The 11661-nt window shown below is 41.0% G+C and overlaps 1 protein-coding gene across 1 annotated transcript in view; it reads right to left on the minus strand.

Annotated features, from left to right (window-relative positions):
- MUC19 (mucin 19, oligomeric) overlaps nucleotides 1-11661 on the minus strand; it is a 68735-nt gene that overhangs the window by 52642 nt on the left and 4432 nt on the right. The window contains exons 9-28 of the mRNA XM_017855253.1: nucleotides 11264-11317; nucleotides 11055-11108; nucleotides 10427-10480; nucleotides 10254-10334; nucleotides 8940-8993; nucleotides 8748-8801; nucleotides 7410-7463; nucleotides 7208-7261; nucleotides 6550-6603; nucleotides 5965-6018; nucleotides 5771-5815; nucleotides 5297-5350; nucleotides 4494-4547; nucleotides 4294-4347; nucleotides 3730-3783; nucleotides 3250-3303; nucleotides 1514-1546; nucleotides 1199-1252; nucleotides 1005-1055; nucleotides 95-148 (exon numbers count right to left, since the gene is read on the minus strand). Coding sequence (XP_017710742.1) covers nucleotides 95-148; nucleotides 1005-1055; nucleotides 1199-1252; nucleotides 1514-1546; nucleotides 3250-3303; nucleotides 3730-3783; nucleotides 4294-4347; nucleotides 4494-4547; nucleotides 5297-5350; nucleotides 5771-5815; nucleotides 5965-6018; nucleotides 6550-6603; nucleotides 7208-7261; nucleotides 7410-7463; nucleotides 8748-8801; nucleotides 8940-8993; nucleotides 10254-10334; nucleotides 10427-10480; nucleotides 11055-11108; nucleotides 11264-11317 — 1074 coding nt within the window. The remainder of the gene's footprint in view (nucleotides 1-94; nucleotides 149-1004; nucleotides 1056-1198; nucleotides 1253-1513; nucleotides 1547-3249; nucleotides 3304-3729; nucleotides 3784-4293; nucleotides 4348-4493; nucleotides 4548-5296; nucleotides 5351-5770; nucleotides 5816-5964; nucleotides 6019-6549; nucleotides 6604-7207; nucleotides 7262-7409; nucleotides 7464-8747; nucleotides 8802-8939; nucleotides 8994-10253; nucleotides 10335-10426; nucleotides 10481-11054; nucleotides 11109-11263; nucleotides 11318-11661) is intronic.

Below are 11661 nucleotides of genomic sequence, written 5' to 3' on the forward strand. Positions count from 1 at the left end.
TCAATTTATTTCCAAATTAAAACTCATTTAAAAAATTTCCTCTATGAAATTTATCAAAATACAACAATAAACATAAATACCTCAAAGTCTTTACCTGATTTTATTTCTGCTCCAGGGGTGCCACTTCCTCCTAGGAAAGTTGTGGTCTCTTGAAGAAAACCAATTGAGTATTAAGAAAGAGGGATGAGCTAAGCTGATGTCATTATATGAGATAACCTGAATTCAAAATGTCTGGACACTTTCTATTAAGTCAGAAAAGAAGGCCTTCTGACTTTAAAAGTAATGAAAAACATAAACATATAAGTTTAATTGTTAAAACCAAGAGATACATCACTTGTAAATTTATCTTCTTAATTGGACCTTAGGTATTTCTCAATTGGAATAAGATACGTAAACCTCTAATTAAAAAAGTAAATATAGTAAGGAACTCATAAATTATCAATATGCTTATTACTATAAACATCATTATTTATTGCTTTAAGTATTAGACTTTCCATGTGTAAAAGTTTTGCCGGTGGCTACCACATTGGAACTCAGAGTGATAGGAATCAATATTTTTATTCTTTACACATAATGAAAAGAAAACGACCTTTGATGGACTCAGGGAACTCTGTTTTGCTAATGTGTCAGCAAGCTCTTTCAGAGGTTTCTAGATCAGGAGTTAATCTTTATGTTTTGCATGCACAATTTCTATAGAATATTTAATGAGAAAAATGTTAGTGGCTATTATTTCCTTTATATATCACTGAGGGAAAGAAAGACCTTTCTCTCCAATCACACAACTGATGCTCAGTGCCTTAGCTCCATGGTGAAGTCTCCTTGAAGCAGAGGAAAGGAAGATAAAAGCATTTGAGTATCTGACATTTACGTATTGGTAAAATCTTGCCTATTTGGAATTGTGGTTTTTTCCCAACAAAAATGCTCTTCACAGGAAGTACAAATGGTAGATGTGATTGAGGCAATGTGACCTACTGGGAAGGAGGTAGTAGATTGTCAGCTCTTACTTGCATTTGTAATGCCAGTCACTCCTGTTGCTTCAGGAGAAGCTGTCACTGCTTGGAGAAGAAAGACACAAATGGAAAAGATTCAGGGGGCATGGAATGGAACGGTGGAGCTCCTACACAGGAGCACCAAAAGGAAAGACATGTTACTGTAGCAAGCACCCATGAAAGGATTCCCCACCACACAGTAGACTCACCTGTGCTGAAACTTCCAGGGGCAACTGTTGTGGCAGGGCCTACCACTGAGATGCCTGAAACACAAAGAAACTGAGATGATCACAGTGAATGAGTAAGTCAAGTGAGGCCCCAAATCTAAAAGGGATATGCTGTGTTTCTGTATCCATTTGCCATAACAGAAATCTCTTTCTCTGAGCACAAGGAAGGTGGAAAAATTGATGTATTTACTGCTTTCAACAGTTCATAATAAAGGAGATAGAGAGACAGTGTTTCAAGTACAAACACAACTGAAAATTTGACAAAAGAGAAACTAGATGCATTTTCCCAATGCTCACCTGCTTGCTTCCCTGTTGCTGCAGTGATGCCTGCTGTGAGATAGAAAGAGGAGGGAAGAAAGGTTTAAATGTGTTGAAACTTCAGATATAGGAGAAAATGTTGGACAAGCCAATTGTTAGCTACACAATTATGGATGCATGCTCCCTGTTTCCATGAGGCTCTTTTCTTCTTCACACACATTCACACAGAAAACTTTCTGGTTTCCAGCTCAAATGCTGGTGAGAGTTGTAACTCAATGGAAAAATCCCATCCCGTCATCCGACTTGATGAAGGGAGGCTCAATTCTAGGACTGGTAGTTTTTCCAAATAAATTAACAAATAAATAACAGCAATCCTATTTTGAATTACTTGCAATGTCTCTAAATGAAACACAAACTCTCTCAAGGAAAGCTTGAGAGTACTAATCGTTATGAGGCCAAAGTATGGGCTGTTTATTGTCACCGGTTTTGAGTTCAGTTCCACTAGTGCCACTCCCTACAATGGAAGTTGTGGCTTCTGAGGGAAAAAGTAGAATAGTGAAGTCTGGGAATTTGGAATACTAGAGGGGATTTGGGGGTGTTATTTTATCATAGCCATCCTAAAAGAGATATTGTGACATGTGACATTAAATAAGAGGCATTTCCTTCTTGTTAAACTACCTGTGGTGGAACTTTCAGACATAATGGTTGTTCCAGATAATTCTCCAGTGGTACATGAAATGCAAAAAAGGAAAATGGAACTATAGAGTATTATCTCCCCAACTAAGCTTGGAAGCATCAACGTGGCCCTAAAGCACTGGAAGCCCATTCCTGAGTACACTGTTTCTATAGAATAAAAATGAACAGCTGCTTAGTACTGGGCTTTCCAGGCCAACATGGGATAGATGTGTGGCTACTGGCTTTCCCTTTTACTACAAGGCAAGGGGAGAATAGTCCTTTAAATTTGTTTGCCTTCCAGAGACATAGCCCCTGCTGTGACAGAAGTGCCCCAGGAGAAACAAAGCATGGTTTTATCTTTATAAGTAGAACTCTTTCAAACAACTTGAGGGCATTTTAATAATCACTTGACTTCATGAAGCTTTCTAGTGAGGGGATACAGAAAATAAGCATCGTGTATAATTAAAGTAGAAAAATGATAGAAAATGTCAAGCTGAATAAAAAGGAGTGAGATCATGTCCTTTGCAGGGACATGGATGGAGCGGGAGGCCATCATCCTCAGCAAACTATCACAGGAACGGAAAACCAAACACCGCTTGTTTTCACTCTTAAGTGAGGGGGTTGAGCAATGAGATCGCATGGACACAGGGAGGGGGACATCACACACCAAGGCAAATTAAAGGATGGGTCAATAGGTGCAGCAAACCACCATGGCACACGTATCCCTATGTAACAAACCTGCACATATCCCGGAACTTAAAGTAAAAGAAAAAGAAAAAGAAAAGAAAATGTCAAGCTGTGGGTGGAAATGTAAACTGGCTAAGGAAGACTGGAAGTCCTGGAGGGTTGGAATGCACGTAATATACTCTCAATCCTCATATCAGACAAAAATGTCTCCATAGGCCAGGATACTGGAGACAGCCTGCCTGAGACATCTGAGGTCATGGAATTTATAAGCAGAATAACTTTTCAGACTGTTATGACATAATATGGCCTCAGAGAATGCCGACTTCTCCTCAAATGCTTTCATATTATTTGTTACTGTAGCCACCAAAATTGAGAGATGATGAGAGCCCCAGGCCACTGCCTGAAAAGCTCACCTCCAGGTGGTCCTGCTTGGGTGGTCCCACTGCCTCCTGGGAAAGTTGTGGCCTCTGAGAGAGAAAGAAACAGAAGGTAAGAATTAACAGCATTTGCAGTGACCTGGATGAGACTGGAGACTATTATTCTAAGTGAAGTAACTCAGGAATGGAAAACCAAACATCGTATGTCCTAAGCTATGAGGACGCAAAGGCATAAGAATGATACAATGGACTTTGGGGACTTGGTAGGGGGAAGAGTGGGAGGGGGCAAGGGATAAAAGACTACAAATAGGGTGCAGTGTATACTGCTCAGGTGATGAGTGCACCAAAATCTCACAAATCCCCATTAAAGAACTTACGTAACCCAATACCACCTGTACCCCAATAACTTATGGAAAAATAAAATAAAAAATATTTTTTTTAAAAAAAGACTGCACAGGACATTCTGAGTCTCCCATAAGCTGTATTGCCCAAGAGGCCACATTCAGAATTCCTGACCTGTGTGGGCACTTCCAGCTTCCACAGATTTCCCAGAGATGCCCTCAGTAGTACCTGAAATTAGAAAGGATTGTATTGGTTAATTTGTGGTCCTTAATTTAATGGGCATGGGCTCTTAATAATAAAACAAATTAAATGTCTGTTTCTTTAATATACCAGGAAATTAATTTTTCTGGACTTTAGTTTTGAGAGTGAATCCACACTTTGCCCATGGAACATATCATTCCCTGAGCAAGTTTACTGTGATTTGTTCTGAGAGAAAGTCTTCCACTAGTCCCTTTCGTAGGGTTTAATGATAGCAATGTACACTTGGGCCCAAATCATCTATGTAACTGTCAGGGAATGGGTCTCATGATGCTGTGATGAAGGATCCTTAGACCCACGGTGCAAGACATAAGGAGGAAAATTTGAAAGGTCTGTACTGTATTTATTGATGTCAAATGTTGGACATCTGTTAGATTTTCCTTAATATGCCAATTCTGGGGAATTAAAAAAGTGTTTACATATTTCAGGCCAGATTCTTGGGAAGGTTTCAGGAATAGTTAATACCTTAACAGAGCTCACCTGTGATTATTTCAGCTTTTGTTGTTTCTCTTTCTCCTACAGAAGTTGTGGCCTCTGAGAAAGAGGACAACAGGACAGAAGTGATGAACAATATTTCAACACCATGGAAAACTTATGGTAGTTCTCCTACCCAGGGTAACACTGGAGGAGGATTTGTCATAGATGGATTCGTGGAGGAATCTGCCACCTCAGGGACCCACCTGTGTTGGAACTGCCAGGTGCAACAGTTGTGCCAGGAGCTACCCCCGTGGTGGCTGAAACACAAAGGGTCTGAGATCATCACAGTGACTCGTGTTTGTCTTCTGAAGACCTGCCTCCAGAAGGAATCTGGGTGTATCTTTGTTATATCAAAGAGCCCTTTCACTTCTTCCTGATGAACTGAGAATTGTATGCCTTTGCTGTGACCCATAGCATTAACAAAGCAGTGGAAATAGTAATGTGCCCAAATTGAGGCCCTTCCACTGAATTTCATACATTCACTCCCAGACAAGGAAATGGGGTGGTTTTCTCTCCCCTTCACTGGTCAGGCTCCCAGTTGCTTGGCCTCCTGAGGCTGCCGTGGTGCCTGCCATGGGATGAAAACCAGAACAATGTTTTCATGTGCCAAGAACACTGGAAAATATTTCACATCATTATTGCTTTTTTGAGTGAGAAAACATTTATATGGGGTATACCTGCTTCCAGAACTTACATTGTTTTCTTTCCAGAAATACACTATTTTCCAATTCCCCTACACCATAGTGGTATGTATGACTTTGCAGGAGAAATCTCTTACGCTGATTGCACCACCAGCCCCTCTTTAGAAAGTTACAGCTATGGGGCTAGATGTTGGTTTTAAGAGTTTTCCAGAATATGTTCAGTGTGAGAAAACACTGAAAGTAAATGCAAACCACTACCCAGGAAAACACACTCCCAACAGATGAGCCTACACACTCCCAACAGACGAGTCTACGGAGAGTCACAATGTATGCTAAACCCTAAGCTGTGTTCTGCTCATTCTCACCTGGGCTGGATCCAGATGGAGGAACGCTGCGGCCTTCTATTAAAGTTGTGGCCTCTGAGGGAGGAAGTGATGAATGGTGAGATCAGAATTTGGGATACTGAGAAAAGAATGAGGTTGGTATTTCATCAAAGCAGCTCTAATAACTATATTATGTGGTTAAACATGGAGATTTCCTGCTTATCAACCTACCAGTGTGGGACATTCTAGATATAGCAGTTGTCCCAGAGAATTCTTCTGTAGTAACTAAAAGTGGAAAAAGAAAGGGATCAACATGGCTTTACCTCCTAAATCAGTTGTGGAAGTAGCTATATGGCTTTAATCCACTGGAAGAACGTTCCTGAAAGCCTCTATTTTGTAAGGAAATTAAGTGACTACCACTTCATGTCCTGGCCCGCCTATCCATCACTGTTGCTACTGGGGTTCCCTTTCCGTAAAGCACACTGAATGTGGATGGGAACCCTATCTCCTCCTCACCTGTTTCACTTTCAGACGCTGAGCTCTCTGGTGTGACAGAGGTACCTTCAGGAGAAAAAAAAAAAGCACATGACACGTTCATCTTTCTGAATTTTACTCATCAATCACCTCAAGCATTTTGATACAGAGAATTTGAAAATAGAACTTGTTGACTCTAATCCCAGCATATGAGGACTGTATTTAGTCTTTCCTACCTGGTCTGGAGCTCTGTGAACTGCTGCTGACTCGAGGTGAAACCACAGTTGTACCTATTAAAGAAAGTAGAGTGAAAAAATCTTCAAATAAAACATTTCACCTTTCAACTAAGCTTTATTAAATATCTCTTTCATGTGATATTGTTTTAGGCCCTTGGCATGTATCGGTGAGCGAAATGTTCGAAGACCTCTCTCCTAATGCACCTTACATTCTAGTAGCTGGAGGACAACAATGAACAGTAAATGTAACAAAGAAGTCAGTGTGAAAGATGTTAGTAAACACTTTAGGAAAAAGGCAAATTGTATAAAAGGGTCAGGGACCCTGATAAGCAGGGGTTATCCAGCGGCTCGCCCTCATCCCTGCTACATAATAACTAGCTCTGCAAACCTGGCCTCCTGGAAATCCAGAGGGATAAGTCAGGTGAGGCCAGGGAATTCCTAGGCACACCCAGGTTTTGACTCTGGCATGTTATATTCCCAGAGGAAATGCAGGCTCCTTTCTTCTGCCCACTTTCATACCCATGTCTTCACTGCAGAGAACAGGGATTTGATAAAAGCACCAAGGCCTCAGAGTAAAAAGCTCACCTCCTGGACGTTCTGCTTGGCTGGTGTCACCCCCTACTATGGAAGCTGTGGTGCCTGAGAAAGAAAAGAAAGGAAGGGGGAAAGATTAAGGTTTGGGAGACCATACACAGTGCTGCAGGCAGACTATGTCAACCAAGGTGCCCATGTCCAGATTTTGCATGTATTTTCAGACTCGCCTGTCTTGTAACTTCCAGATTTCAGTGTTTTTCCAGAGACTACACTAGTAATACCTACAATAACAAAGAGATGGTGTCACTAGTTCAACAGTTTGTCCACTGATTTGAATAGGAATCTCAAATCCCCACTTGGAAGCAAACTATTACTCTGACACTTGCAGTGCTAGAAGTAATTCGTATTTGTCCATGCAATATTTCTTTCCACACAGTTTCACTGAGACAGTTCCCAACTATCATGTCCTTCTTTTTGGCGGGGAAATTGGAATTTTCTCCCCATATTACCTATTTATCTGTCATGGTTTTACGTTATGATGCTTTAATGAAAGCCCTTGTAAGCCCAGGAAATAAGGAGGCAATATAATGATTGTGTAGTCTTTTTCTCTGAATTTTCACAATATAGCATAGACAAATCATGTAGATATTTTCAGAAGACCATTGAAGGTGTCATTAGGAATTACAGGTCTTAGTCTAATAGCACTCACCTGTGGCTCTTCCAATGCTGCTTGTTCCACTTACTCTTAGGAAAGTGGTGGCCTCTAAGGGAGACAAAGGGATAAGAGTTACCTGGAGTATATTTAAGGATTGTGGAGAAGATATGGTGCTACTCCTGCAAAAAATAATACAAAGGAGATATCTAATTATGCGAGGGCACATGGAAGATTCCATGTCAACCTGTTGACTTACCTGTCTTGGAACGGCCAGGGGCAACAGTTGTGGCAGGAACTACCCCAGTGGTGGCTGAAACACAATGGGAACTGGCATCACCACAGTGACTCCTGTTTGTCTCCTGAAGACCTGCCTCTAGAAGGAATCTGTTTACATCTTTAAGATGTCAAAGGTCACTTTCTCTGGCTGCCACTCTGATGTGTTTTCCCATTCATTAATAAACTACCAAGTTGGGGCATTATAGCTGACATCGCATGACAGTGAGACAGACAGTTTTCTCCCATACCTATTTCACTGCCAGGAATAGAAGACAAAAAATATTTGCTTTATAATAATTGTATCTATTTCTAATTACATTTTTAATTTACATATAATTTTACATATTTCCAGTGTGAGGTTTTGATATAGATATACATACATTGTATAATAGTCAAGGCATGGTCTTTAGCATAACCATAATCTCTGACATTTATCATAGCTTTGTGGTAAGAAAATTTAGAATCCTCTTGATCTGCTTTGGCTGTATCCGCACCCAAATTTCATCTTGAAATGTAGCTCCCACAATTCACATGTGTCATGGGAGGACCCGGTGGGAGATAGTCGAATCATGGGGGTGGGTCTTTCTCCTGCTGTTTTTGTGATAGTGAACAAGCCTCACAAGATCTGATGGTTTTATAAAGGGGAGGTCCCCTGCACAAGCTCTCTCTTGTGTGTTGCCACCACCATGGTGGAAGGTGTTTTGCCTTCCACATGTGAGGCCTCCATAGTTATGTGGAACTATGAGTCCATTAAACCACTTTTTCTTTATAAACTATGCAGTCTTAGGTATGGCTTTATCAGCAGCATGAAAATGGAGTGATACATCTCTCTTCAAGGTATTTTCAAATATATACTATAATACTGCTTACTACAAGCACTCCACTACACTATAGACCACCAGAACTAATGCCTGCTATCTAATTGTGATTTTGTCCCCATTGACTTATTACTAATTATTTCTATCATTTTAGGGCAAAAAAATCTATGTAGGCATGATTCCAAGATTCATATACCTCTACTTCCCAGGGTTAAAACTGCTTTTAGTTCCTACTACTATACTGAAAATATTTCAAAGTAATGTTATAGGGAAATTTCTCAAAACAATTACATTTAATTTACACCCCAACTAGAAGAGTCAACCCATTTGAAAAGTGTGTATTAAAAGGTTAAGGGAAATATTAGATTAAAAAATATATTTGTCCTTAGATTGTCCCTAAATAAATTACTTCATATTCTGTAGGAAAGCCTATTTCCAAACAAGTCATCCTGTAAATCATGATTCTTGGTAACTCCCAAATCTTGAGCTGCCATCCTCACCTGTTTTGGATTCACTTCTGGTACTGCTCCTGTCTTCTGTGAGAGTTGTGGCCTCTGAGGAAAGAAAGAGAAGAATCAAGAGGTCTAGGAAATTTGAGATGCTGGTAAAAAGTACTGAGTTGCTATTTTATTACTGAATTTCTACAAAGTTATCACCCATGCAAGATGATGATGTCTTTCTTATTGAACTACCTGTGTTGGAACCTCCTGATGAAATGGTTGTCCCAGAGAATTTACCAGAAGTCCCTAAAATGAGAAAGTAAAGGAGCTAATAGAGCAAGCAGTACTGGAATCAGCAATGTGGTCCTGAAACACTGAAAGACCTTTCTTGAAAACTTGTTTCAGAAAATATGAACCATGAATAATTTTTTTGCCAACTTACTAACGTTTTTATACTATCCCTTCCCCTGTACTCTACTGAAAAAGGAGGCTTAACTTCACTTTCCTGATTTTACTTCAAATGTTGTGCTTTCCTTGTGCTCCCAGGAAAGAGAAAAAGACTTGAACATTCTAAATGTTCTCATATCGGTAACTGGCGATATTGTGCTTATCAGATGCTGAGCAATGCCCTACTATGAGATATTTATACCTTCCCCTGCTGATTTTAAGTAGTTCATCCTACCTTGCTTTGGACTCTGTGAACTGCTGCTGACACCGAATGAAACTATGGTGGTAGCTGCTAAATTAAACATAGTGGCCGGGCACGGTGGCTCAAGCCTGTAATCCCAGCACTTTGGGAGGCCGAGACGGGCGGATCACGAGGTCAGGAGATCGAGACCATCCTGGCTAACACGGTGAAACCCCGTCTCTACTAAAAAATACAAAAAACTAGCCGGGCGTGGTAGCGGGCGCCTGTAGTCCCAGCTACTTGGGAGGCTGAGGCAGGAGAATGGCGTGGACCCGGGAGGCGGAGCTTCCAGTGAGCCGAGATCCGGCCACCGCACTCCAACCTGGGCGACAGAGCGAGACTCCGTCTCAAAAAAAAAAAAAAAATTAAACATAGTGACACTCTGCATGAGAATATACCAGTCACCCATCTCATATTATGGAAGCATTTCCTCTGTGCCTGGCATCCTCTTCTCAGAGAAAAGAATAGACAAAGGTCTCTGCCTCATGTGATTTACGTTTATGGGAGAGGGAAAACATGAAATACACAAGAAGTGTAATAAATATGTTCGAGAGATGGCAGCAGGTGATAGTGCTATGCAGAGTGGTGATGAGCAGAGCAGGGAGAATCAGGGTTCTGGGGAGGCTGCTGCAGGTCAGTGGGCCTCAGACAGGTGTCCAGAGAACTAACACTGTCACACAGGCCATGGGACAATGCCTGACTTAGATAACCCAGTGTCTGAAACTCCTTAGCAGAACTACTCAGGTTGGCCAGAATACATGTTGACCTTCCAGACAAGAATTAAGCCCCTTCCTTGGCTCCGTTTCTCATTTATGTGTTATCCTGAGCACAAAACGGCAATGATGAGAACTCTGAGGCCTGGGACTGATGAAGCTTACTTCCTGGAACTTCTGATCTGGTGGTCCTGACCCCTCTGGTGGAACTTGTGGCCTCTGAGAGAAAAGAAAGCAAGGATGCATCTACAATATGGGAAGTACAGGGTTATGTAACCCTAGGAGCCTGTCACCCGAGCAGGCATGGTGTAGCATTCCCTGTGTGCTTTTTGACTTGCCTGTGTTGTCGTTCCCAGGTTCCAGAGTCTTTCCAGAGAATGCCCCAGTGGTAGCTATTAAGAAAGAGATGGGTAGTCATGGGTCAGTACCTTGTCATCATCAAATGGGCAAAGAATAACAACCTCAAAGTGGATAAATCTGTATGCCTGTTCAATATTTTGGGAAACTGGGCTTTAAATCCCAAAAGGTCATCCATATGCTCCTCATTTAATATCCTTCCCATGGTATATTACCAAACGAACTTTTACTTATTGGGTCTCCATTTCTCCAGGTTTCAGGAACAGGGTCCTAGCAGCTATCACCCTAGATTCTTTATATAACTATCAAATGGCTGCATGATTATCTTGGGAACTAGTGGGAGGGTTGTTTAAAGTATAGAAATAAATTTAATTTTGAGTTTCTGATTTGCTATTACTGATTTGCTAATTTTGAGTTTCTGATTTGCTCTTACTTTCAATAGCAAAACCACAGTTACTTTTGCACCAACCTAATATAATTAATGAATGAAGGTAAGATTTTACCTAACAATTCTCAATGTTGCAGAAATGGGTAGCGTGCATACATTTCAAGCAATAACCTTTAATGGATATTATTAAAAAGTGAGTCCAATGACCCAGCAATGCTCACCAGTGGTTATTCCACCTCTTGTTTTTGCACTTCCACCTAGGAAAGCTATGGCCCCTGAGAGACAGAAAAATGGAAAGGCATATTAAGAAACATTCAAGAAAAATGAAAAGAACATGATACAACTTCTTGAAAGAACAGCTCCAGAGGAGACATCGAATATCGAAATACGGGCAGAGCTCAGAAGGTTCCCTGGCAACATGCAGACTCACCCGTGTTGGAACTGCCAGGGGCAAGAGTTGTGGCAGGAACTGCCCTAGTGGTGGCTGAAACAAGGAAAAGTGGGATCACCATGGTGATCAACTTTTCCCTTTCCTGTAGGCCTGCCTCTAAAACTACCCATATCTATCTTATTTATAAATGGTGCTTTCCATGATCCTCCCTGATGTCATGTCCTGTATATTTTCTCCATATCCATTTTACTAGCAAAACAATCAGAAGGTCCAGTTCCTCAACCTAAGGCAATATTTCTGGTCTTCCATCAGGAGACAGGTGGTGGCCCCCATGTTTACCACTTTACTCCCCAGAATGTGGAAGACAAAAACAATTTTCCTGGGACTCTTACACATCAAGAATATATTTTACATTTCTGTTGCTTCTGAGGTTTGAA

This window comes from Rhinopithecus bieti, unplaced genomic scaffold (assembly GCF_001698545.2).
Source record: "Rhinopithecus bieti isolate Rb0 unplaced genomic scaffold, ASM169854v2 scaffold_1070, whole genome shotgun sequence".
NCBI classification, from domain to species: domain Eukaryota; kingdom Metazoa; phylum Chordata; class Mammalia; order Primates; family Cercopithecidae; genus Rhinopithecus; species Rhinopithecus bieti.